The sequence below is a fragment of the Mustela lutreola genome, chromosome 2 (genome assembly GCF_030435805.1).
Source record: "Mustela lutreola isolate mMusLut2 chromosome 2, mMusLut2.pri, whole genome shotgun sequence".
NCBI classification, from domain to species: Eukaryota; Metazoa; Chordata; class Mammalia; order Carnivora; family Mustelidae; genus Mustela; species Mustela lutreola.
In genome coordinates this window covers 30,722,098-30,750,013 of record NC_081291.1, presented here as the reverse complement: position 1 = coordinate 30,750,013, position 27,916 = coordinate 30,722,098, and the positions used below count along the sequence as shown (strand labels likewise).

Sequence of the window (27,916 nt, the reverse complement as noted above, 5' to 3'; positions counted from 1 at the left end):
ACAGATACCTATCACCCTCTGGGTGAAAGACACCCATTCACCACATCCTCTCCCCTTGCAGATGCTTTGCTGAAACCCAAAGATTCCATTAGGACAATCTTGTGGCCAAATGACAAAAAGACACTAGGTACAAGAAGCCAAAGCAACCTTAGTTGCTTTTCCATACTAGCAAGCCTCTACTAATCAGTTTGGGTTTAACCAGAGTCACTTTTCTCCTTTTTAAAGGACAGAAAAAATACAAAACTCCCGCACCAGCCACGGGATCCCAATCAGTAAATATTTGCTCATTTTCTTTATTTTCCTTCTCTTCTTTCTCTCTTTTCTTTTCTTTCCTTCCTTTCTTCCCTTTCTCTCTCCCTCTCTTTTCTCTCTTTCTATCCAAAGCAGTGGCTATGGCTTGGGGAAGAAAATAACCATCACATTTTATTTTTAGTATCTTTCTATGTTTCTTGGTCAGCTCCGAGTGGCCAGCCTACTGTGTTAACTGATGATGACACACAGCCCAGAGCTGTGGACCATGAAGCATGAACACCAGCCTTACTCCTGCCCTCTCTTTCCTCCGTAGGTAAAGGCCGCTTCCAAATATGTGGATGTACCTGTGAGTATTTGAAAATTGTTTTTGTGGGGGATTTTTGCTTTCATGAGAAATTTAATGGCACTGTTTTCATTAGTTGCTGACTTGAATCACCAGAAAGAGAGAAGTGAAGAATATTTCACGGTAGGGCACCTGGGTGGCTCAGTGGGTTAAGCCTCTGCCTTCGGCTCAGGTCAGGATCCGGGAGTCCTAGGATGGAGTCCCACATCGGGCTGTCTGCTCAGCAGGAAGCCTTTTTCCTCCTCTCTCTCTGCCTGCTTGTGATCTCTGTCTAATAAATAAATAAATAAATCTTAAATTTAAAAAAAAAAAAAAGAAGATTTCATGGTAAAACTTTTTTCAGATGAGGAGAGAGTATGGTTTCTTTCATCAAGAAGAAAGATCCTATTTGAGGGTAAACCCTGTTGCCTTTAATTTCATTTTCCTTGGTTTTTCTGATACAGTCATTCTGTTATCATCCTGCCCACCTCTCCTCTGCATGCACACCTTGGGAATAGCTGGGAGCTAGAAATTTGCACAAGGTTGCCAGTATTTTTTTTTTAAACAAATAAATTCTGAATTTGTTCATTTTGGGGTCAGTTCTGCAATTGTTTTAAGGAAACCTTACAAAACTGCTTATAATTAGTGCAGACCTCATTAATGAAGAGAGCTCTCAAAGTTCACAGATAAAGCACTTGTGGTTGCCCAAAATTTACATTTAAATTGAGGTTAAGTACTACACATGAATGCTGGAGTGTGGGATTACCTGTGATAAGTCAGGATACATTTATAGACAGACTTTGCCCTGCCTATTAGCAAAATAAAATTGGAGAGATTTAAATATATTCCAATAAAGGGGAAAAGAAAATGATTCTGTTTCTCCATTTCTAACAAAAGAGGTGTGAGTCTATTATAAAATATTAAATTTAGAGAGCTTATCTCAACAGCCACCAAGGGTCTTGAACTGAACGTTTCTCATTCTGAACGTGGTTAAGTACCTTCCTTGTTCAAATACTTATTTGTTAAAATTTGTTTTTTTCTAAAAGGATTTATATTAACATTTAAATTCATTTCCCCAGGAAGCTAAGTGTGTAATGGTTTATTGGCTTATTTCTCAAAGGATGGCAAAATGGAAAATTGGAGTGAATTTAGCATTAGCATATATTTTGTTTGTTTAATGAAAGAATGTACAATCAATAATTATGCTTTGAATTTATATAATACTTCTCATCGAGGGACTTCAGACTCCTTCATGTAGATAGTCTTTATAATGGAGAAGAGAAAAAACTCTCATATAACTGCAGCAAGGAGAGGCATTAAGTAATTTCTTTTCCCAAGCCCCAAAGTATGAACTTTCAGCTCACAGGGAGCAAACTACTCAAATTCTCTGGGCATGTTTCTCCATCCTTAAAATAGAGGTAATAATATCCAAGTCACGGGTTTGCTGTACAGATGAAATGACATGTTTATATGGGACTCTCAGCACCATACCTGACCCTCACTAGACATTTAGCAATAGGGGGCCCATGAGTGGGGGAAGGGGGAGCCCACACCGTATTGCACAGCTGGGAGTAGGGAGGGAGGATGACTTTGCTGATGGTAGCCCTGTCCTGTACTAGTCTTCAGCAGTAACAGAAATTGAAATTCCAGGCTCCCAACCCAAGGGTCTGGTGGCTGAAGTCGTTTTCTGTAGACCTCCAAGTGGAGGGGAGAGCTCACCAACGAGGTCTGAACAGATGCCCAGTAGGCAAGACCCAAATAGATGGAGAAACTTGATCTGGCAATCATTACTATCAACTGAAATTATTGGGGGAGGTCCACTTATTTGGGGGACATAAAAAAAATCAAATATCAGCAATTTTGTGTGGTACGACCTCATTCCTACTCACCAGTTTTAGATTTATTGTAAGGAAAAAAAAATGGACTGTACCTCTACAGGAAAGGGAACAAAAATGCATCAGCAGAGTTTACACCCTCTAGGGAGACAGAAAAAAATGATGAGGCTTGTTCCAATATGTGGTATATTTACCAGTTTGATATATGGTACAATAATCATAATCGCAATTGCAACCAAATCCTTTATATAAAGGATTCACTGCATGCTAATTGCTCTTCTAAGCATGTTACATTTAATTTCTACAACAGCCTCACTTTAAAGATGAGAAAATGGAGGCATAGCGTTGTTAACTTGCTCAGGGTCCCACGGTTGGTAAGTGGCAGAGCTGAGAGTTAAACAATTCCCCTTAAACACGATGCCATCTGCAAGATGATTTTAGTACACAAACATCTTTCTTAGGATAATTGAGTAGTTATCTAGTGAGTATTAGAAAAAAATGTGGTTAGTACATCAAACCCATGATTTCACCAATCATTATGGCTAAGGACAAAGGTTAAATTTAAAATTAAGTTAACATGTATTTTTATACCAGTAGTATTATAGTGAGAATATTGTGTTTTAGTAAATAAGCAATTTTATAGAAAATAATAGTATGTAATACACTGTATGTCTATTGTTTACTTTATCCTAAATAATAGTAATCATTGACTTCTCAAAACAACTACATGGGGGTGGGGCGGGTAGTACCAGCTTCACAGGTGAAGAAATTGAGGCATAGGAAGGTTAACAGCATGCTCAAGATCACCTGGCTAGTAAGTCAGAGATTGAGGATTTAAGTGCCAGCAGTCTGACGATGGAAACTCTCTAGTGTAGCATTAGCTCTCCACCATGGCGGAATATTTACACCCTGGAAATTGGCAGGTGCTACACATCAAGGTTTGTTGTTTTGTTCTGTTTCATTGTTTCTGTTCTCTGTTTTGAAGAGCCAGCGTCCCCGCATACCAGCTCTTAAATCAGTGGTCCTCACACCAGAATGGGGAGCATTAGTACTTGTTTTTTTGTTTTTTGTTTCTAACTTTGTGTTTGTTTTTGTCCTTTTTGAATAGAGATTTCCAGCCCCTAGTGTCCAGAGATTCTAGTGCAGTAGTTCGGGGGCGGGTGGTGGGGGATGGGGGGCAGTGGTAGCTTGGAAATCTTTTTCTAAAGAGCTGATCTGTAGTGCAAGTTTGGGAACCAAGGGACTAATTTCAGTGACTTTGGACCTTGGCTACATCTTGGAAACACCTGGGGAGCTTTGACGAGTATTAGTGCTAGGTTATTTGCCAAATTAAATCAATCTCTGGGGTGTGGGGTCTGAGTGAGTATTGTTTAAAACTCCCCAGGTCCTTTTCATTGGCAGCCATGTTTAACAACCATGGATAAAATCATCTCCTGAGTTGTTTCTGGCTCTGCAGTCTATAAGTTCATCTGTGTTGCCTTGGGAGGTTTTTGGCACACGGCTTATTAGGTCAGTTCCTTGTGAGGACTAGTAGTTAGTTACATTGGAGATTTGTCTCTTAATTATCCACACTACTGGAAAGAAGTGCTGTTACCAGTCATTCAAAACACTGCATAATCCCCAAAGCCTATCTCTTTGTCTTAGAGGTAATATTTAACCCTCTGGTATACATAGCAGATTTGCATTTCTAATTAGGGCTTGCTTAGGTGACTGAAAATGTAAATTTGTTTTCAAGCTCAGAAGTACCTGGTAGGGGCAAGCTAGGATTAAAAGATTCTATTTGTCCTAAGCCACAGAGTGGTTTCTCATCCACCACACGTGGATGGAGTTAACTATACAGAGACTTCTTGCTTTGTGTTGTATATTTGCTAAAGTCCACAGCCTTTCCCTTCAGCCTGCCGAAGCCACATTTAAAATAAACAGTGTGAGGTACTAAACATCATCACCTAGAGTTTTTCCCCCCACTGTGTTCAGAGAGCAATATGGTATAAAGCTAATGTAGCTAATAACATCAGCTGTTTGCTGAGAATATTTCCCATCTATAAATGTATGTTAGCTTGTTTGTCTGGGAATAGTTTGTATTTTCACCATTTTGTTTGGACCTTTCCTCAATGACAGAGGATCACCGCAGTGATTCTGGCTTTCTCCAATAGTCACCTAGTGACCCTGTACCCACAGAGGAATCGGGACAGCTTGCCTTTGCCCTTGAGAGTCCCAGCCCCCAGTGGTTGAGGAATCTAGGGGCTGGGGCTGTTGTTTGCTCAGGGCATCAGGAAAAGTGATAGCACTGTTATCAACTCACTCCTGTGTTTCAAACAATTACCCTCTTCCCCCTTCCTGGTCCACCAACAGAGGGAGAACAAACTTGTCAGATCTGGTTGTAAAGCTGGAGAGAAAGGAAGAAGGTTGTGAGAGGAGGCCTAGGGACTTTATTATGAGAAAATCACGTATGTTGGCATGCAGGGACTTTGTCTTCTTTATTTGATGTTGGTTTCTCTGAAGCCCCTTTCTTCTTCTTGGTTCCAAAGTAGCTTCCAGAGATAGGTAAGGCTATGAAGTCATATAATATTGTGGGGCAGGATGGGGAGGGGAATCATAGTGGCTCATGTTTGTATAGCAAATTTATGGCTTTTGAGGCATTTTGACATACGTTATTTTAACTGATGGTCATAACAACCCCTGAAGGTAAGTAAGTTGGAGAGCCATTATTAATCCATTGGACCCAGGAGAAATTTAAGTTATATATTTGCAAGTTCCAGTTGGTGGGGGAATCTAATAAAAATTCACATAGTGTGACTGAAGAGCTTACAAAAAAGAGGTGGGGAAATAGGCTTATTCATTCATGGGTTTGTGCATTCAGCACATATTTATTGAGCACCTACTGTGTGCCATGCCTCATTCCGCGTGCTAAGGATACACTAGAAAATAGATCAAGTAGAACCCTTATATTCATGGAGTCATGTTCTAATGAGAAGACAGACAAATAAGCAAATACATAGTACAATGTCAGATATTGATATGCATGATGAAGAAAAATAAAACAGAGTCAAATGGTAGCAAACCATGGAAATTTTTAACTACATAGGTGAGATGAACCACACTGACATTTTAAAATAAGTTTTTAAAACTTAAATGCCCCTTCAATGACAGTAAATTTTGTGGAAAGAGGGGTGGTGAATATAACCGTTACTGTAGGTTCCTAACGTTGCAAGATACTGATAGGTCTACTGAATTGAGCTTTGAATCTTAGCTCTAAAATGGCTGCGTATGTCCAGGAAAAGGCCATATCTGTCTGCCTCAAGAATCACCAGGGAAGAAATGGAAACAGTACTAATAAGTTTCTCAAGTCCACCCAGGTAGGGGTCCCCATCCCTGCTGAGAATGCCCTTTGATGTGCGGTTCCAAGGGAGAGAAGGCGTGATGGGCCAGTTTAGAACTGAGATCTATCACTTACATCTCATTGGAGAACCTCTATTGTTTCGTATCATAAAGCTGTAACAATTATAGGACCATCACAGGACCTGCTCAATCCATTCGCTGAAAATTGCTTGAAAGTGTAACAGTTGACTACTGTGGCTTTGGATTGTCCTCATTGTTTTTCAAATTAATACCTTGTCATTGTTTCAGCAGGTGTTAAGAAATGTTACTAGCATCCCAGGGGCCAAGCATTGGCCCTTTCCTTGATAATTGTTTGCTTTGTATCACCAAAAAAAAAAAAAAAAAAATACAGTCCTACTGTTTCCAAACCTTCCTCATTTTCACCCTGGAAATTACACAGAAGTGTTAACTAACTTCAATTTGCAGTGCCTGACAGTCACGTCTGGTAGAGAAATGATACTTTGTGATCTAAGGTAAATCACAGTAATGAAAACTAATCTTGTTTAGTTATTAGCAAACATACATGTCTACTGTGGAAATTTAAGGGGTTTGTGGCAGCTCTCCTGATGACCCATATTACAGTGTTTTAATAGGTTTCTTTGGAGATAACTTTGATTACGACATCTCAAGCAGTGTGCGTTCCGAGTCCCTTTTTTTATTATTACTATTTTCTTACAGTAGATTATTTACTAACTCTGGATGAACCACCTGCTTACCTTTCCAGAAAATCTAATTTATTTAAAAATCAAATCCTCCTTCTTCCTCCCCACCTCCCACTTATTAAAATTTTTGGACCCTAAGGCTGCACTGAGAAGCAAAGACAAATAAATGGTTGAACATCTCCTCTGAGTAAACCGATTAGGAAATATTCACTACATGCTCAGGTTAAAGTATTCCTCCCACCGCCCCCCGCCACCACCCAAAATGTGGCTTCGGTAGGAGGGAGTGTACACCGAAATATAATTTCTTTACTTAGCATTTTCTCAATTTTTTAAAGAGGAAAAGAAGATCGAGGAAGGCTGTCACCTTTCCAATGTTATATTAAGGACAGACAGTGGAAGACAGAGTATGTTTGGGTATTCTTAAATGGGGATTTCAATCCAAAGAAAAGCCAGAGAATGTCTCTGGGTTATTCAGTGACAATTTATCCATTATAGTACATATGCCAGGAAAAAAAATTAATTGTAGGAAAAATATCTATAAAACCCTGTAATCTTAACTCCTTTCTTAGCCAGGTTTGATTCCTGGAAAGAGGAGGAGGCTCAAATACCAGTTCTTCCCAGTCCAGGCTGTGGATAGCTCTATGGTATATTGTGAATCGCTTCACATTCCAGCAAAAGCAGTGTGGGGTGGGATGGGGTGGGGTGGGGTGGGGAGACTAAGATGCATGAGTAATCAAGGAAGTCACTGTCTGAAAATTCCATTTTCATGTTTTCCTGTTTCTTTGCAGAAACCCGGGATGGACGTGGCCGACGCCTATGTGACTTTCGTCCGCCACTCTCAGGATGTCCTTCGTGATAAGGTCAATGAGGAGATGTATATAGAAAGGTTATTTGATGTAAGTAAATGCCTTCTCCTCCTTGCAGACCAAGGAGGAGACCCTCCAAAATGTGACAAAATAAGAGACAGGAGGATAAGTCACATTTTGAGAAAATGGATTGGTCCCAATTCAAGCGGTATCTTTTCCTTTCCCTCTGCCTTAGGCTCTTATCTGTCATGTGTCTGTTCCGAACCCACTCTGGTGTGGCTGTGTCTCAGTCCCAATCTGTGTGATACGTAGGACGGTGCACAGCCTCTCAGCAAGCAGCCTCGTTTCTGCACGAAGCTTGTGAGGCAGCTTCCTGTAACTGGCAAAGACCTCTCTTGGTCATGGTTCTCCTCCTTGCAATCTGGCCTTGGGTTAGGGAGGAGTTCTTGTCAGGGAGGCTGAGACCAGCTCCCTGTCCTGGGAGTGCTACCTCCCTCGCCCCAGCCATAGCTTGCAGATGTGGAGTAAGTGTGGCATTGTTATCCCTTCAAAGATGATTCAGTTTCTGGAAGATTGGAAATGCTTAGTTAGCCCTGGGTTTTGGCAAACACTTGTGCTATAGTTGCTCAGCCAGTGTTACTTGAAACTGGTGTGCCCCCTCCCCACCCACCCACTGGAAAACTGGGGAGAAAAAGCAGGTATACAGAGGAGGTACATCAGGCTGCAAGACCCAGACTGAACTTGAGAAAATGCAGATTTCTGAGGGTTAATAGTTGTTGAGCTATCTTATTTCCACCGTGACTACATCTGCACTTCCAAAGCAAGCCACTGAGGCAAAAAGAAAAAAAAAAAAAATGAAGGAATCTGCTTTGGTCTCAAACCACCCGCCTCTCTCAGGCCAAAGCAGATGGGGCTGCCTAATTTAGCCAGATATTTTGCTTCAAGTTTCCACTGAATTTGCCAGTGTAGACCCGGCCAGAGTGCATGGAAGCTGACGTACTTGTCTCCGTGTGGCTCTAACTGTGCAGCCTACTTCTGTCTCGTGAAGCGTGAGCTCCTTCTGTCCAGGTTTTCATATATTTTTAGTGCCAGCCCGAACATTAATGTTTTGGTCTACTATGGAATCCGTGTTTCTATATTTTTTCTGTGATTGTGTTCAGCAATTTACATTGAGTTTGTGTGTGTGTGTGTGTGTGTGTTTGTTCCATAGCTAAGTGAGCTCATTGTTGGCAGCGCTGAGGATTCTGCAGCTTCTGACTTTTATATGCTTTGTCTTCCAGCCCATTTGCTTTCCTCGTGTGTTGAAAAGGCGCCTTTCTTTTTTTCTTTTCTAATCATCCCCTTTCTGTGCTCACTATCGCTCTTTCGTCTGCATCACCTTTCCTCGAGAAAACCCTTCTTACTTTTTAATTCCCACCCGTCCTCTCTTGGATTAAAATGGAACTTATCTCTCATGTCAAATGTTTTATCACATTATATCAAGTGGCATGAATTAGAATCAAATAATCTTCCTGTGTACATCTTCTAGCATGACCCACATCCACTGAGAATGCCTCATACATGCATAAAGCTCACCAGCGGGTTCTCCCCCTTTTCTGCATGCGTGCCTTTAGGAAAGTACGGAGCCTAGAATGACTGGGGCATAGTCACCCATCCAATAGGCATTGAAAACAGAGACAGGCAGCACCCTCTGGTCTGCAGTTAGGAGTGTGGATACTCTGCCCATCTCTGCTGAATTCAATTCCAAACCACAAATTTTCAAGAAGCCTGTGGATTGTTCTTTTCAATGCCTAGGTTGCCTTTTTTTTTCCCCTTGATCAGTATCTTCTGATTCTCAGTTTTGTGTGGACCCCCTCTCGCGCGTTCGCGTGTGTGTTTATGTGTGTGTATGTGTGCGCACACACCTGCATTCCTGTGCGAGCCCGTGTGCACACACCCTGGTGTTCTCTGAAACTTTAAAACCTCTTGTACTGAATTTGGTGTTTAATCTGTAGCTTAGCCTGTCACTGCATCACAGATAACCCACCCTTCCCTCTTTCCTTTTTCCCAATTAAAATTATAAAGGGGAAAATTTTTTTTTTAAGGTAGCCTTGTTGAAGGCAACAAGGCCAATTGTCCTCTTCAGTGGCTTTTTTATTTTATTTTATTTTTTAACTTTTTGTTTTATTTATTTATTTTTAATTTTTTAATTTTATTTTTCAGTGTTCCAAGATTCATTGTTTATGCACCACACCCAGTGCTCCATGCAATATGTGCCCTCCTTAATACCCACCACCATCTCCCACCCACCTCCTCCGCAGAAAGCTCACTTTGTTTCTCAGAGTCCATAGTCTCTCATCTTTGTCTCCCCCTCTGACTTACCCCAATTCACTTTTCCTTTCCTTCTCCTAAAGTCCTCCATGTTATTCCTTATGCTCCACAAGTAAGTGAAACCATATGATAATTGAGTTTCTCTGGCTTTTTTAAAAGGGGGAGTACAACTGAATTGTTATTAAAAAGGTAAGAGTAGAGCCTTGGCTAGCACAGGTAGTAAGACTAGACTTGCCGGACTAGGAAAGAACACAGTCAAATTCAAGCCCTCAGACTTTTAGTGTGAATTAGTAATGAAAAGACATATTTATTAAGCAAATTGTGTTTAGGGTCATTCAAGAACTCACAAGTCTTTCTAGCCCCTTGTTGAATTGCACTGACCAGCATAAAATGACATCAGCAACTCTGTGAGGATCCTCACAGTTTATTCTTATATTGTCCTAATTATGTTTCCTGGGGGAGTCTTAGGTAAACTCCCCAGAGTATTGATTTTAAAGACTTCACCGTTACTCTCTTTCACTCCTGCCTCTGTGGAAAAAATCTTTTTAGTAGCTTTTATGGAGCAAATGAATTTCTTGCCATTTACTTTCTTACTTTCCAAATAACCTGCTCCCCTAATTTACGGACTATTGGTGCTAGGCAACCTAACTGATGGAGCGCAGAAAAAGTTATTGAATCTGTCATGGATTTAAACATTTAAAACATTTGTCATTTGAGAACCCCAGAGCTTCTCAAAAGCTTCATTACCATGCAGCCTCGGCAATTTAATTCAGTACTTACTGTTTTTCTATAATCTAGCAGCAAAACATCAGATTACCAACATGTTTGATTATTTGCGGCTTCTGTTTCCTCAAGCATGGGGTTTATTTCTTTGCATATATGTTCTGCAAGGCTCTTGTGTCCCCTGAGCTAAACAAGGGGATGGACTATTAAGGCAGAAGGGTCTGTGAGACTGGCCACCCTCAATTTCTTGCCACAGTGAACTTATTCTTTCAACTCCGCTCCTTAGCAATGGTGGTCCTAGGGTCTGTTTCTAAACAATTGGCAGAAATCTATTGAGAAAAACTTGTTGATCTGAGAGGGTTCTCTTCCAAATTTGTTGCATTTTGATAAATGGCAAAAATGAATAATAGAAAATTAGCATTCTGAATGAGGAAAAAATATATATCCGAGATTGTTTGCTATTTGGGGGTTGTTGATTCTGACTGTTGTGTCAGTCACTGGTTTTTAGTTCCTGCTGGCATCTGTCAGTCAGAGGCATATTCTCCGAGTTCCCGTTGTGTTTTCAGCTGTGTTTCAAAGTGTCAGTTTTATTTACCTGGTATGTCCTTCCAGTTTTTGCTATTCAGTTTTGTTTCCCCGTCTGTCCCCCACCCTTTTTTTTGTTTGTTTTTTTGTATGTGTGTTTTGTAGAAAAGGCTGGATGGCATCAGCGTGTGTTTGTATCTGAGAATATTTGGACTAATAGCTGGTCATTTAATGAGTGCACTGTCCATTCTTACCAGGCCCCTCTCCTGCAGCTCCCTCTGATATAGCTTTCTCTCTGCCTTGTCATTGTACTTTTGGCTGGAATTGGGTGCTTGTGGGAGATTATCGGCATAGCATTTGGGGCTCTATATTTAATGTTCTGCATTTTTATCTATTTTATTATGTAACTTAAGAGCAGCTTTCCAAATTCATCTTCACCAACACTTTTTTTTTTTTTTTTAAAACAGGCATTCTCTAGGTTTATTGAAACAAGACGGTCAGACAGAAGGTTGCCTAACCAGGTCTTTCTGATGCAGTGAAAGTTTCCCTGTGTGTTAATTATTGATTTACACTGTCCCTCTGTAAAATACTATCAACTTTTTTAGTCATGTATCTAAGATACAGCTAACCAGTCCAAAATTAAGGGCTGATTGGAAAAGAATTCTACCCTGGTATTTGAAATGTGCAGCTGTACATTTTCATCTGCATTTTTGTATATCTTTTTCTAAAAATATGACCTACCATTGTGAACTAGTTTCAGTTGCTGCAAAATAACCACTTAAGATATTTAAAAACAAAAGGTTTGGAGATTTCAAGCAAGGGAATAATGCAATATGTACAGTAACCATGATTATGTTGATATAAAATTATATTAAAGATGCCGAATTTTTAAAGGCGAATCAGATTGCTGTCAGACTCAGGTAGAGGCTTGGCCCCCTGGAAAGTTATTGCTGACTTTTAAAAACAATACAAAACCTAGACATGAAATAATCTCCATGTTCCTAAAGCAGGTGCTGAGGAGGAAAGCACAAACCCAAGAAATAGCGTGAAGACCGTGATTTAAAGCTTGAGTGTCCATAAATCATGCAGATGGTTTCCCCTCCTCCCTTCTCTGGTGATTAATTCAATATCTTCCCCAAAACAAAAACATGCTTTTTGAAATTAGAGATCAGATCATCAAGAGAAGCACCTAAGATTTCAAGGTCTAAACAAAAATTAATTTATTTTCTTTACTCCTTGTACTTCTTGAAGACACAGACTGAGAAGAAAATCGGGATTAAAAGAGATGTGCTTAGGGTGAATTCATCTGCTTAAACCTCACAGGCTCGGAGATGAGTGATTAAAAAACCATCTCAAACTTGGATCGAATCCACGTTGGTGGTAATGCCCGATCTGCACTAGCGTTCCTCAGGCCCCGAGTCGTTGTGAACCAGGCCCCGGGAACATTTGACTGGAGATGATACATGGATTATATAGGTCAATTATACACTTAATCTGCCTTCTGGAGGATTAAGTATTTGCAGATTGACTCTGCCTTTGGCTTCTCCGTGGCAGTTATCAGATCAGGAAAGAGGCCCTTACCAAACCCGCCCCGTAAGCACTTAATCAGGCAGTGCAGTCAGGTTCGGATGGGGCTGCTGCTCTGTGTTCTTTGCCTTGCACAGATTTTAATTTGCTGTTCCATTATCAAATCGGGTATTTGTCCACTTTATGTGTCAGCACAATAATTGAGTGTGAATATTTCCCATTAAAGGGGTAATTTGAAAAATGAAACCTTTGCCTACTAAAATGTATTTGCTATATTTATATATGAAGCCACAGATAACCTTATTTCAATAACCTTATTAAATTACAAAAGCATGATGCATGCAAACATGTATCAATCCAACCAGGAGTCCCCCTGCTCGAGGAAGTAAAAGCTAAATAGGCTACCAGGAAGCATTATGTTCTTCTGTTATGTCTGTAAGGTGTATCGCCAGCTGTCCGGGTAAAGGAAACTAGTCCCAAAAATATGATGTGGGGAGAGGTGCACAAGACTCACCAGTATAACAGGTTGTGTTTCCAGGGGGGCTGATTTAAGAAAATCAAGGCATACGGCATCTGGCCACTGAGATAGTGAGTTCTCTCCTCTACAAGCAATAAGCAGGTGTGAGTGCCCCAGATGGGAGCTATGGTGTAGTGATCACGGGCCTTGCTGCGGAGCCTTCAGACTTCACCCCGATCCTTACAAGCTGATTGACCTTCCACAAGGTATTTAATCTCTCAAAGCTTCAGCCGATTCATCTATGTAACAGAGATGATAATAAGCAGAACCTCCTCGTGGAGTTGTTACAGGGTGAAATGCTGCGTACAGCTGCAAGCATCAGGCTCCGGGCGAGTGCTTGGTAAGTGTTAGCCGCCGCCACCATCATCATCACCACACTGCCATTATCATTGTCATCCCTGAAACAGACGTGCTTTTCCCACACCTCCTCTTTTCTTGTTGAACAGAGTTCATATTAGTCTAAGGTGCTGTAAGAGTCTCGCTGTCACTTTAAGATGCTTAACCCCAGACTTGCAGACATTGTTTGATAGACAGGAGACTGGTACCTTTTTATTTTTGGTAGAACATAGCTCTGAAACAGGCAGAATAACAACAGTCAGGACTGGGGCTTTGGAGTGAGCCAGATGGGGGTAGGAATCCTGGTTTTGCCATTGCTGAGCTGACCTCAGGTGAATTATTTAGCCTCTCTGGACCTCAGTTTCCCCAGCTGTAAATAAACTGACTTCTTACCATAATTGTGAGGACTAAGTACTGTAATGGCTGTAGACTGGCGTCGTCAACAATTCAAGAAGCATTTAGTCAGCCACATTCTCACCTCGTAGAATTATTTGTTACCATAAGTGATTTTGCACTGACCCAGCCCTACCCCTTAAACAAAACTATAGTGCCTTGGCACATTAATCGCATTTGCGTTTCTGGATGTGAGGAGTTTTTTAGGGCATGCAGGAATGGCTAATACCTTTTATTATTACAGATGCAATAAATGGGCATTGTAGACATTTAGAAAATACAGCTAAGTGGGTGTACCTGGGTGGCTCAGTAGGTTAAGCGTCTGACTTTGATTTCGGTTCAGGTCATCCCGGGGTCATGAGATGGAGCATCGTGCTTGAGATTCTCTCTCTCTCTCTCTCTTCCTCTGCCCCTCCCCCACTCCCTCCCATGCACTCTCTTTAAAAAAAAAAAAAATACAACAAAGCAAAAATAAGAAAATGTTATGTCCCCAGCACCTAGAGATTATTACTTGAGTATTTATTCTGCGGGATCTCTTTTTATGTGCTTATATACATTAGGTATTTTTTAACAAATTAAGCAGAAATTGCTTTTTTAAGCTAATGATTTCCATTTTCTATGTCAGTAAATGTTCATCTAATGCAGTATCTATATTGAGAATCTTCCAGTTGTCCCCCAGATATTCTTGACATCTGGTTTGTGCAGACCAGGGCCACGTATCACATCTGGTGGTGATACTCTTTAAACTTCTTTCTACCAGCACTGGCCCTTTCTTCATGATCCTGAGTTGTTAAAGGGACCACCGTGCCAATTGTTCTAGAGACTGGAGGAGTTTATTACCAGCTAAACATAGAACTGATTTGAGGAGGAAAAAAAAATCTAGCTGAATTCAACCAAGTAGTTCTTTTAGACATAATTAGTATCTTAGCATAATTCAACCAGGGATTTTTTTAAGCCATTCTTTGTATGCACAGAGAATTTTTGAAGCTGGCTCTAAAAAAACAAAAACAAAAGCAGTTAAACTAAACTAAACTAAAAAAAAAAAAAAAAAAAAAATCCACGGAAGCTAGGGTACACATTGGCTATGGGAAGAGCTACAGGGATTTTATTTGATGTTTTAAGGCACAGATAGGTGAGTGTGGATGGGTAAATCTGGGGTCCACAGTCCAGTGCTTGTGTCTCTGTGACTTCTGTGGTGAAATCTTAAACTAGTAATTGACGTATGTGTCTCTAGACCATTAGGAGGTTTGCTTTGTTAATTCTGCTAGGATTTTCCCTGAGGTTATCAATCTGAAATTAGGTCCTCCAAATCAGTCAGAAGCTGAGTTTTCAGTACTCTTCAGATCAAATTTTAACTGAACTCTGACCTTGTCCTTATCATCTTCATTTACGAGGCTAAAGCACATATACTCCAGCCTATAAGGACATCCTTTTGAGTCTGTGTGATTATATATGTTGGAATGGAAAATAAATCTGAAACGTACCAGGGAAAGCAGTTAGGAAAGAAGAAACCATTTATTTTTTTGCCACCTAGTTTTGAACTCCAAAGTAAATTTTGACTATTAAGCCATGTCCTCAGCCATGCATTAGAGCTGTTGAGTGTCATTTTTCAAGAAGATTATGGAAACTGGACACAGAGTCAGAGGGAAATGAGAAGTAGAGGGCCTCTCCCTCCCACCTTGATTTGCAGCATTATTACATTACCAGATACACAGCACTTGCACACACACACACAATTAGGGTTTGAATTCTTGGAAGTGAACCTCAGACCCAAGACTTTTCCAAGTGGGAATTCTAGGACCATCCAAGTTCATCCTCATGACTTTGCTCTGCCAGTGCCCCTCAAAGACCCAATGTCTTCTAGATTTTCCTACTTCCCCCACCATCTAAATCTGCAGATTTATTATTTCTTCCTCTGTTAAGATGAAGAAGACTTAGTGCTACCTTTGTTGGGATATTTGCAATTTTAACAAAATATTGAGCCAAAAAAATAAAGCGCTAACAATAGAAGTTTTTGATCTTTGATAAGACAGAAAGCAAGCTCTATTAGGGTGGGAGTGGGTGGACAGAAGTGTTTTGATGCCTCCGATGCCCTATTGCAATGAATCTTATATTCAGATACGAATCTTCTCTTGCCATAGCCTTCAGAATAACAAGCAAATGATAACAATTCATTATTTTTCTTGGAGTCTTAGATATAGAAACACATTTCTCTTCCATGCAGACATGGGAAAGTGTCTCTCCTTGCCTGATTTGAGGTTTCAGCAATCCCAAGTGCAAAGAAGGGGCATTAATAGATTTGGATTATTTGGATTAATTGTGTCAAATGGATTATTACTATCCAAAAGTAATTGCTTATGTTTTTGTTAGTCTTACCCTTACAGATTTATATTTCAGTCACATGTCTTCAAGTAGTTCATTTCTAATCTAGCTGCTTCCTAAAGCCATTCATAGAAATAGGTCTCATTGACTTTTCGGCAATGCTTATATAAAACCAGTCTTGAATTTTCTCTGGAGCCTGTGTGCAGGGAAGAGTTTTGCTAAGTATCTTTATCAGAACAGCTTTCTCTGTTCCAGGAGACATTTGGTGAATACACTTAATTTGTTTTCTTTTCCAGAGAAGAATGTTCCAAGAATCATTCTAAGAAGCTAGGCTGATTGCTCTGTTATATTAAGGTCACAGTAGCCTTGCTAACATGACCCACACAATACTTTTGTGTCTTAGAAACATTTTTTCCCCCCTATGGCAGACTATGGCATGGAGGCAGTAAGCAACAGACTTACATACACCACACATGTACATGCATGCGGACACATACACACAAACACACAGAGTAGCCCAGGCACATTTTGGGCTACAAATGCATCAAAAGATATGGATGTGTGTATATATATATATATGTATATATATATGTATATAATATATATGTATAATATATATTATATACATAATATATATGTATATAATATATATGTATATATTATATATATATATTAAAGTATACTTTAATGAATGAATTTAAAATGTCATCTAGGTTCTTTTTCTTCAAAGGTTGGGGTATGGACCATTCAGCATCAGCCTCACCTGGGAGTTTATAAGTGGTGCAGAATTGCAGCCCTAACCCCAGCCCAAAGGAATCTGAATCTGCATTTTAGCAAGATCCTCTGTGGATTCAAATGCACGTTAAAGTCTGGGAAGTCCTGGGGAAGATCCGTGCCTTTCTACCTTATTTGTTCACTATTCACAGTAAGAAATACTACAACCCAGTTATGTATACACATATACAACAGTAGTTTCTGAAACAATATTTACTGCTGTGTGATGCAGTCTGACATTTTCTATTACATCTTTCAGAATTTTTGGTGGTAACCAATAAAATTATTTTATCACACACTAATAGGTCACAACCCTCAATTTTGAAAACACACCTAGAACCAAGTTTCTCACCCTTGGCACTAGTGACATTTTCAGGCAAGTAATTCTCCATTGTGGGGTGCTAATCTGTGAACTGAAGAATGTTTCTGCCCACTAGATGCCAACAGCACCCCCCTCTCGGTTGTAATGACCAAAAATGTCTCCAGACTTGGCCAAATGTTCGGGGAGGTGGGTTGGAGGCTAGGGAGCAGGAGGGGTATCACCGCTGTTTGAGAGCCACTTATCTGGATGAACCAGAAGAAATGAATGCCCGACGTGTGCAGGGAAGCCTACCTCTCTGCATGTCAGATGTCCCTCTTCCACCACCACCACCACCACACACACAGTGAATATGTTATAGTAACAGCAACAACAAAGTGTCCATTTGTCAACCAGAGAGTTTGCTTGGGAGCTGGGCCAGTCTCAGAAATAGGTTACGTTTGGGGGCTTCATGCAACTACAGTAAAAGCTCTGAGTAATCCACAACTCTGTACCTCTCCCCCTGTTTCCCCCAGATTAATCCACTCAGAGTTGGCGGAAGGATCTGGAGCAGTGTGTTAGATCAGCAGTACTGGTTCCCACTTTGGCCTCCCTAAATTGCTTTTCTTTTTCTTTTCTTTTCTTCTTATAATTCTACCCAGACCTTGGTTTTTTGGTTTGTTTGGTTTTTTTTTTTAAAGTCATTTCTTCCACCAGGTGGCTACAAGTTATTTTTGTGTGTCCAAAAACCTGAAAAGAAGTCTCAACTTGATTACTTCATTCATTCCAAATTCCCAAATGAGAAGAAAACCGTTAATAGCTTCTTGTTCTTCTGTTAAACTGCTGCCAAGTGAATAAAAATCCAGTTAATAGAGTCTAGATGAATATCCCCGTATCAGAAGGCTTCCAGTGCTAGTATCACTTGGCATATTGGGTTCCCTTGACTGCCTTTGGCAAAATTTTTTACTCTAACCACCCATACAAACCAACAAACCTCCAGGTCCTGCCCAGGATGGGAATACTATTAATTACCAACCAGGATATAAAAGCCCCTCTCATTTTTTGTGTAAGAAGAATTAAAAAAAAGATATGTGAAGTAAGATAAGTTAAATTCATAAGTTTTCTCATGAAATTCTGAAAATCACTTTTGAAGAAAGGTAACCATCCCTCCTTTTTGTTCAAAGAATTCATTATTTGGTCTAGAAAACTCTCCCATTAAAAGAAAAAAACCGTTACTAGGTGACTAACCAGTTTTGGGGAGAAAAATGCAGTGGCACTCATTCACAGGTGATTTTGCCCCACAGAGAACATTCAGCATTTTCTGGAGTTATTTTGCTCTCCCAGATGGGAAGGTGCTACTAGCCTCAAGTGGGAAGAGGGGAGGGGTGCTTCTAAACCTCCTACCATGCCCAGGACAGCCCCACACAGCACAGAAGTATCCAACTGAAAATGCCAGTAATGTGAAGGTTAATAGATACTGCCCTAGGTGATACCTGCCTCCCACACAGATCCTCTGTATTTTAATGACATGGGCTGTGTGAGTTTAAATTTTGCTATACATCATAAGCCATGGGCTCATGGGCCATTTTCAAGAATACTTGGCAGATATCTCAGAAACTAGACTCAAAAGTCCTTCTCATGGGGCGCCTGGCTGGCTTAGTCAGAAGAATGTGCTACTCCCGACCTGGGGTCATGAGTAAGAGCCCCCACGTTGGATGTAGAGATTACTAAAAGTAAATCAATTTTAAAAATCCTTTCACAAGATTCAACCAAGGATCTAAACAATAAAAATTCTTAACATTTACCTCAGCTTGACCTTAACACTTACCCATATATAGTTCCTAGGGAGCTCCTGTACGTTCGTGAAAATTCCCATTTTGTCAATTACAGTGAACACAACAGCTTCTTTCTGTTGGAAGGTGTCCCTTGAGTTTTTAAGGACTGGCTCTCATCTATCAGGCAGACTTTCAGAGCATAGGCTTTGTGCTAAGACGTGCCCAAGCTCAGTGTCTGGGTCTGCCACTTACTAGTTGTGTGATTTTGGGTAATTTACTTAACCTCACCAAACCTCAATTCCCTCTTCTGTAAAACTGAAGATAAAAATAGTACCTGGCTCTTTGGATTAAGAGGACTGAATGAGACAATGCCTACAAAGCATAAACCAGTCTTGGCACATGGAAATTACTCCATAAACATCTCTTTTTGTTGTTCTCTCCATCAGTTAGTGGTGCTAATATAAAAACCAAGGCACACCTTTGCCTAATGCTAAGGTAGGCTTTGTAGCAGAGAGAAAAGTAGTGATACATTCCATGCCAACAGGATTATTAAAAGTCAGAGATGAGGGGCGCTTGCGTGGCTCAGTGGGTTAAAGCCTCTGCCTTCAGCTCAGGTCATGATCCTAGGGTCCTGGGATTAAGCCCCGCATCGGGCTCTCTGCTAAGCAGGGAGCCTGCTTCTCTCTCTCTCTCTGCCTGCCTCTCTGCCTACTTGTGATCTCTGTCAAATAAATAAATAAAAATCTTTAAAAAAAAAAAAAAAGAGAGAGAGAGAGAGAGATGAAAAGCTCAGAGAATGTGATGGCAAGTCACAAAGACCCTAGTTGAGCTGCCAGATCCCTAAAGAAAATGAACTTTAAAGTAGAGCAAGATCCCAATGGGATGGGGCCTCAGAGGAGGCAGCATTGAGCTGGATCTGCATGCCTAAGATTTGGGAAGGAGAAAGAGAGAGGATTCTATGCTCAGGCACAAGGAGGATGATGTTAATGCATCCTCTGGGAGCTTTCCTGACTTACCCACACAATGTCTTCATTAGCCTTAGAGCTTCTTTTTGGAGAGGTTATTTCAGAATTTACAGAAAGGCTGGCTTCACCCAGCTTGCAATGACTCCAATCTCAGTATCCAGATATTTGCTTTGTAGGCATTGGCCATTCCATCCCCTTAAAAGCTAAATTCTTTTTATATTAATATGAGTTTTTCTGGTTTTTTAAATATATGCTTCTTAACCTGGGATTTACATCAGAATTACGTATTTTTTTTTATTTTTAAAATGTACTCACCCCAACTGTATACCAAAAATTCTGAGTCAGTAGATCAAAGATAGGGCTCAGGCATCTGTTTTGTTTTTGGTGTTTTGTTTTGTTTTTTTAAGTCCAAGGATTTAATCTGATCAAGAACCGTTGATTTAAAGCAGTGATTCTCCACTGTGGGTGATTTTGTCGCCCAGGGTACATTCAGAAATGGCTAAAGATGCTTTTGGCTATCACTTCTTGGGTGGGAGGCAGATGTTACTGACCTCTAATGGACAGATGGTAAACATTCTCCACTGTAAGGACAGCCCCGCCACTGCAAAGAATTTTCTGGCCCCAAATGTGGATAGTAGTAAGGTTAATGAATCCTGATGTAGGAGATAAAAGACTGAAATATGTGTTTATATCTATTATTTCTGTCAATACCTTTTTTATTTTGTATCCTATGAAACAAATTCACAATCTTTTTAAAAAAAACTTTTCTATAGCAACAGTACACAGAGATATCCATTTTTAAAACAAGAACCTAAGGTCCAGAAACTACTTGCCCAGGACCTCAAGACTCCAAGGGCCCCAACTCCTGAAATAATGGCTTTTCCATCCCCAGCCTCTGCAAGCAGTGAGATTGTCTCTCTCAATCCCCATGGCATCCCCAGTGTGTGGCATATGTAGGCCCTCAACGCTCTTTGCTAAATAGGTATTGGTGAATCCCCAGTCCCCATGTATTATCTTCTGTCCCTTGTCAGGGACATTTTCTGTTTCCAATTCCAAATCTAAAAATATTTATCAAGGTGATTAAGTATCTACTCTGAATGTTTATGCTTTTCACCTGATTTTTCCAGGAGCTTTGAAGATACAACGTTCTGGTTAATTTAATGAGGAATGAGTTGTTTGGACCCACTTGATTTTTTTGGTTAATTTGAAGATTCATTGGAACACCATTTCTGTTTCTAATTTTGAAACAATTTGTAAAATGTCTTAGTTTCATTTTCTGCTTTTTTTTTTTTTTAACAGAGTATAAATCTCTTGGTCAAGATCTTTCAGGGTTCTTGTTATACCCAACTTAATCCCAAGGGTCACTCTCCAATCATGAAAATGTAAAATGAGTGAATTATCCAGGCTTGCATCACTAAGAACTTCCCAGACTCTAAATACAGTGCTCTTTCTGCCATACCCCATGCCTCAGGAAGAGGGAGCTGAAATGTTTATTAGCCCAAAGCACATCTGAAAGCTGCTTTCTTGATTTTTTTTTTTTTTTTAAGATTTTATTTATTTACTTGAGAGAGAGACAGTGAGAGAGAGCATGAGCGAGAAGAAGGTCAGAGAGCGAAGCAGACTCCCCATGAGCTGGGAGCCCGATGTGGGACTCGATCCCGGGACTCCGGGATCATGACCTGAGCCGAAGGCAGTCGTCCAACCAACTGAGCCACCCAGGCGTCCCTGCTTTCTTGATTTGATCCCAAAGAGGACTTTTGTGGGGAGGAAAAAGGGAAACTTTCTCCTAAAAGGGAAATGCAAACAAGGGTAACAATTCCAATTAGTTGAAGGTGTCAATAAATGGCTGTTTAGTAACAACAGTGATAAATTATTTAGAATTTCTTCTATGTACATTTCCCATCTTACAGCTCTGGGGGCTGATGAGAACCAGTATTTATTGGGTACTCTCTATGTGCCCGGCAGGATTCTAGATACTCAAATGTAATAATAATACACATAATTCTCATAAATTCCTTGGGAAGTAGGTTTTTACAGATAAAGAAGTTGGGTCAGTGAAAGGTAAATTGACTTCACTTATTTCAGAAGCCCGGGAAGTAACCAATGCTAGATCAAATCCCTGTCTTTCCAATGCAGAGTAGACTCCTAACTGTAATATCTTAGGGTAAAAAAAAAAAAGAAAGAAAGAAAGAAAAAAACCCTGTAGACTCAACTCTCTGCCCTCAAAGTCCCACTCCACTGAGAGCTCTGCATCCCAAATTCCTCTTCTGAGGGGTTAGTATAAGAAAATGACTATTTCCGGGGCGCCTGGGTGGCTCAGTGGGTTAAAGCCTCTGTCTTCAGCTCAGGTCATGATCCCAGGGTCCTGGGATGGAGCCCCACATCAGGCTGTCTGATCAGCAGGGAGCCTGCTTTCTCTTCTCTCTCTCTGCCTGCCTCTCTGCCTACTTGTGACCTCTGTCTGTCAAATAAATAAATAAAATCTTTAAAAAAAAAAAAAAAAAAAAAGGAAGGAAGAAAGAAAGAAAACCACTATTTCCTTGCACAGCACCAAGGCAGACAATTTCCTGACTCCTGGTACAAGGTGGCTTATTGGTCATGGCTTGTCCACTCACAATGAGGGGAATTGCATAGCTAATCAGCAGACCCCCTAATAAACATTAAACTCTGCCAGGGCAGGCATCCTCCTGAACGTGAGGACAGTGTCACAGAGCTTGACTTCCGTGAACACCAGCAGAACCTAGACCTAAAGGTGACAGATCCCAGGAAGTGCTACTGTACCCACTTCAGGGTAAAACCCCATCCTCAGCAGAGAGGGACCACAGCACGGTGGGGAATCTTGCATACCATATGTGCTGCAAAAACCCCTTCTACCTAGGCCCAACTGAGGGCTGGGTTTCGACTTTCAGTCTATATCTCCCTCTGTGTTCGTCTAAGATCTTTCATCTCATAAGAATAAAGTTTTGTGGTATATTTGGGGTAGAAGGAATGATGGTAACACAATACCATTATATCCCAGACAGTTGATAAATGGTTTAGGGTAGCAGCTTAAGTTCCTTAAGCAAAGCTTGACACAGTGGTATTATTAGACAACAATGCCCAAGACTTTCCTGCAAGGCCTGTTGACTCTTTTTTAATCTACCCACATAGCTAAGTTTTCAATGGCACTATGAGGTTTTACAGATCAGCAGTGCCTTACAGGAGGGGAAAAGTAATCCAGAATTATAGAATAACATGGTTATACAATCTGTTCATAATACAAATGCAGTTGCAACTAAATCACTACATGGTTATTATCCAGTAATGCCTCAAGTGTCAGCAATGTGAAAATTTGTGATCAGGTATCACGGAAGTCCTTCCTTGATTTATTTCCAGCCAAAGCTTACAATAAACAATGTGACAAGTGATGACAGAGGGAGGGAGAGAGGGAGGAAGAGGGAAGGATGGAAGGAAGGAAGGAAGGGAGGGACGGAGGGTGAGAACGAAGGAGGAAGGGAAGGGGGAAGGGAGAAAGGAGGAAGGGAAAGGGGGAGGGAAGGAAGGAAGGAGAGAGGGAGCCAGAGTTGTTTTTTTTTCATCTTGAAGCTTTAAAGAGCTTACCAGAGAGATCGTCAGCTGTTAGCCAATCCTTGAAAGTGGCAAATCCCTTGGCCAGTGGAAAGTGGTCTCTGCATTGTTTCTAAAGAGTTTGTTTATTCAAAATATGTCTGCTTTTGGCATTCAGTTTCCAAGTGAGTGGGGGCTCAGGGGTATTGGTCGAGGTCAGCTCTGTGCACTGGTTAATGAAGCTGGCTCCTGCCTGTGGCTTCTGAACACCACCAAATAGTGGAGACCGAGGCACAGGGGACAGGGACGTGGATGTGAGGGAATTCTTTTAAAGGCTCCCAACTTGGCTTACACAGAATTAGAGAAGTGGAGGCCTGTTTGCATTTGTTGGTGTACATTAGAAATGAATTTGGGCATTCAGCTTAAAGAACTCACTAAGGGCAAGATGCACAAAGAAATGCTATTATGTATTTAGCACAGTCTTTGTAAGCTTGGCCAGGCAAGGGGGTTTATCAAAAGAAATATGTAAATAACACAACCTGCTTTACAAAAGAAAAGAGAACAAAATTAATCCAAGACATCCGTGGCATAATACTATTTTCTGCCCTCAGCTTTTCTTTTTATAACTTGAGACATGCAGCCTAACAGTTCAGCACAAACAATAGCACACTCAAAGAAGGGGAGAAAAAAAAAACCACCCAGACCTGGGGCATCCCCTCAGTCCTTAGGAAAGAACTCCAAATGAGTCTTCAGCCTCACACACAATATTATTATTAAATCTAACGTGATGTGATCATAGCCAAATTGTTGGCTTGGGCACAATCCCCCCCCCTTCCCCCTCCTTTTTGGGGAAAAAGGGGGAAGTGTTGGGAGGGGTGGGGGAACCAAGCCAATCAAAGTTAAAATAAAGTCTCTTTCTAGCAAGACTACTGTCTATAACATGTTGTTCCTTATAGAAAGTGGGATATGGTGGCATTTGCTTGATTAACTTGCTCGACAAAAGTGACAGCTGCTGTGGGTGCATGCGGATAAGCTACACGGCGCAGTTCCGCCTTTGTACATCTGTCAGCAAAAAGGGAAGAATAAAGAGTGAAAAGAGACAAATTGGTCCCAAAAGACACTCCATTCAACTTAGGAGGTTTGCCCCATTCAGGCGCTTGCTGTACGCCTCAAGTACTGAGAGCTTATTCAATTTCATTCACTCTTTCGAATGAACCCACAAGTGTTTAATTTCTTATTCTGTCGCCTCAAAAAGGTGGGGGGAGGTGGAAAAGGAGGGGGAGGGCACCTTGGAGATGGGAAGCATTAATGACAAGGCAGGGTGATCCAGGCCCACACATTAACTCATGGCTAATTTAGGGTTTAACTCTATGTGCTCAGGCCCTGGACCCATCTGAATATTTCACTGGGAGGCCTGACGCAGACATCTTATCTCCTGGCTGGTGGACCCAAAACTATCTAGATATCAAGGGCAGCCAGCGAGGTCGAGTGTGCATCTTGTGTAAGGACAGTGGCCTGAGGTTTATGCTTTTACCAGAGATGGGGTGGCAGGCTCCCCGGGATAAGGTTTGGGTAAGTGATCTGGCAAATGTGGGGGGTTTTTTCCCTCCCAGAAAGAGAAAAAAAAATTAGAGTCACACGCAGTGCGAAGTAGTAAGAGGGGAATATGGTTTCCAGAGATTAAAAATAAAGCAAGAGGAAAGGGCGCCATTGGGAGGCAGAGCCCAGCTGCACATGGGGAAAACACATGTTAACTTTTAAAAAGCAGCACTTTTTCTTTCTCTTCCTCGTCCCGGAGCCCCAGCATCAGAACCTGCGTTCTGGCCTCCTTTATATGGGCAGTTGCTCTGCACACACTAATGTTTGCTGCTGGGAGCTTCAGGAGGCTTTGCCAGTGCACCTGTGCCGCCATGCTCCACCTGCTTTCTTGCCCTCTCTTCTCTGCCCTTCAGGCCGCCCTGCCCTTTCTGTGAAACCTAGCACTCCCTTCTAGCTTCTGGGCCAGTGGCCCAGCCCTGTCTCTGCTCCTGAGCTTTCTTCAGTGACTGCTTTTTAAGATTTTGTTTATTTATCTGAGAGAGAGAGAGGGAGAGAGCATGAGCAGGGAGGAGTGGGAGAAGCAGACTCCCTACTGAGCAGGGAGCCTGATGTGGGGCTCGATCCTAAGACCATGAGATCATGACCTGAGCCACCCAGGCGTCCCCAGGGACTGCTTTTTGGAAACTGCTCAGTGCCAACTCTGGCCCCTTAGATGACTTTCCTTATGAGAAATCATTTCCCATAGAGTGTGGGTTCACTAAGTTGGCATGGGTCTAATTTTTTTAACTGTTTAGAGGACTTTGCAAAAGGGTTCGGGACCCAGTTGTAGTTGTTGGCTTTTGTTGTCTTGAAATCTCAGAGCTTTGGACAGGGCCTCTTGGATGCTGTATCAATGTGGTTTTCTTTTTATCTGCTTGGAAAGCAGCTGTGTGGTTTGACCTCCAGCATTCCATTTACCTATTTACCTGAAATGCTTCCCATGTAACAGCATGGAAATTATGTGAATGTTAAGACAAATTCTTTCATACTGAGAGTAATGATTAAAACAACTTCAGTCCAGGAAGACAAAGTCACTGCAAATTTTCCTGCACAAGAACTTCAACTTTGACTCACAAAAACTCTCATGATTCATGACTCTAGAAAGTTTAATATGTGCAAATTATGAAATTACCCCTAATGTGATTAACCAACCGTTTTAAAATTACAAAGTTGGCACTCCACTTTATCTTTCCGTTCTGTACATGAGTTACAATCCTTATTTTAGAGTATGATTTCTATAATCATTTCTATATGGTATGCAAATTTCTTATTCAGTTGCTTACGTCAATCTGCTTGCAAATTAATGCAATTTAACTCTAAATGCACTTCCCGTACCTAAGAAGCAATCAGCGAGTGGGCAGATGCTGTTCGTGAATAATCTGAATTCAGTTCATAGGATGAATCCTTCTCCTACTTCTGAAGTCCTTGTATACATATCAGAGAATAGTTTTCCAATAAATTATTCACAATTCTCACATGGATAATGGGTGGTAGGATGTGCCACCGAAACTAGAATTTCGTTTTCGACATAATTGAGCTTTCAGGGATTGCAATGACTTTGAAAGTGTGAATTTGGATTATAACTATACATTTTCTCAAAACAGTAGGTTCCTTTGAGAGGACAGAGGCTAAAGGCATGGGGGTCCATTTTCTCAGTGCACAGGGAGGCCTAGGAATAAATCCTCAACATATCCACAGAAAAATAGGCCCCAGAAAAAGGTATTGTTAACCATAGTCAGTTTGTTAATGCCCAAACTGCACACCTGCCCTGGGCGGCCCGGGTGGCAGACGAGGCCTGGTTAGAAGCTGACTGGAGCTCAATCACATTCGGCTCATTATTTACATCTTTCAGAGAAAGAAAGACCCTGAACTGAGAAAATCCAGGTACGTCAGAGAGCTGTTCTTTTTCTCTCAAATATAGCAGTTCCCTAGTCCACTCGCTTGCTGGAAGTTAGGTATCAGCCTGACTGACATTTGCTGAAAACTTGTCTATTAACGGAAGTCGGAAACTCAAGTTTGTCCTGATTTGCTGTCATGGGTCCTGCTGATCAGCCAGGGGGTATTGGAACAGCTGCTGTCAGGCCCATGTTCCATCTTTGCTTCTGGGTTTGACCACTAGTTACATTTTTACTCAATTACTTAGAGGACCAGCAGTTTGAGAAGTCATGTTGTGTACAGGCAAGCACAGATCCAATTATGATACTTAAATTGGATTCTGTCTTTCAGGACAGGAGGGCTTTGGAGGCTAATCAAAAGAGAGGGGAAAGGTATATTTTGCCACTTGGGTACCTTAAGTTCAAAAGTGGAAGAATTTCTGAGGTATGCCTCATTCCTCAGTTTACTTTATATTAAACAGGGCATGGAGTTATAGAAAATATTATTTACTTGGGGAGCCCATGGGATCTCTGGAGAGCCAGAAGCAAGAGAAATATAATGAAAATTAATAGGCAATTTATTATGTATGGCTTAATACATTTCCTTTTCTCTCTTTTTCATGGAAAATAAATTCATATTCTGTGCTATGGAAATGTAAAATGGGATTTTAAAAGTAACTTTGTTGAAGTTGTTGAGGGAATTAAATGAGTAATTCACATTCCCCGACACATGTGTGTTCACCAAATATTTCCTGTTATTATTGTTGTTATTGCTATGTATTAATATTAATGTCATTATAGAGCTTTTTTCCAAAATAGGTTCAGTAGAATCTAAGTGACCTGAAAGATATTAGTAAGTGGGTCATGGAAAGTGGTTCTTTAGTTAAATATGTTTGAAAAATATGAGGAAGAGTTAAATGTGTTTCTTTACTGCAGGACTTACCTGAGCATTTAGTTTGTTATGCAACCCTGTGACTCTGAATTGCCAACAGCATTTAGAGGCTAGATCATGCTTATATGTCTTCACAGACACATTCACAGGCCCGTGAAAATTGCACACCCGGAAACATTTATGCCAATATTTCTTTTATTTCCTTTTGATGTTTTGCAGTTGACTCCCTCAAGTCTTTTTTTGTCTAGAGTTAGCTCCACTGGCATAAAACAGCAAACAGCAAACATTCCCCAGTAAGAGTCTCTC

The 27,916-nt window shown here is 40.9% G+C and overlaps 1 protein-coding gene across 21 annotated transcripts in view; it reads left to right on the top strand.

The window, feature by feature from the left end:
- The window catches only part of CADPS (calcium dependent secretion activator), a 468,804-nt gene that overhangs the window by 421,973 nt on the left and 18,915 nt on the right, over nucleotides 1-27,916 (top strand). For all 21 annotated transcript variants that reach the window (XM_059161408.1, XM_059161407.1, XM_059161399.1 and 18 more), the window contains 2 exons: nucleotides 566-598; nucleotides 7,238-7,345. In XM_059161408.1, coding sequence (XP_059017391.1) covers nucleotides 566-598; nucleotides 7,238-7,345 — 141 coding nt within the window. The remainder of the gene's footprint in view (nucleotides 1-565; nucleotides 599-7,237; nucleotides 7,346-27,916) is intronic.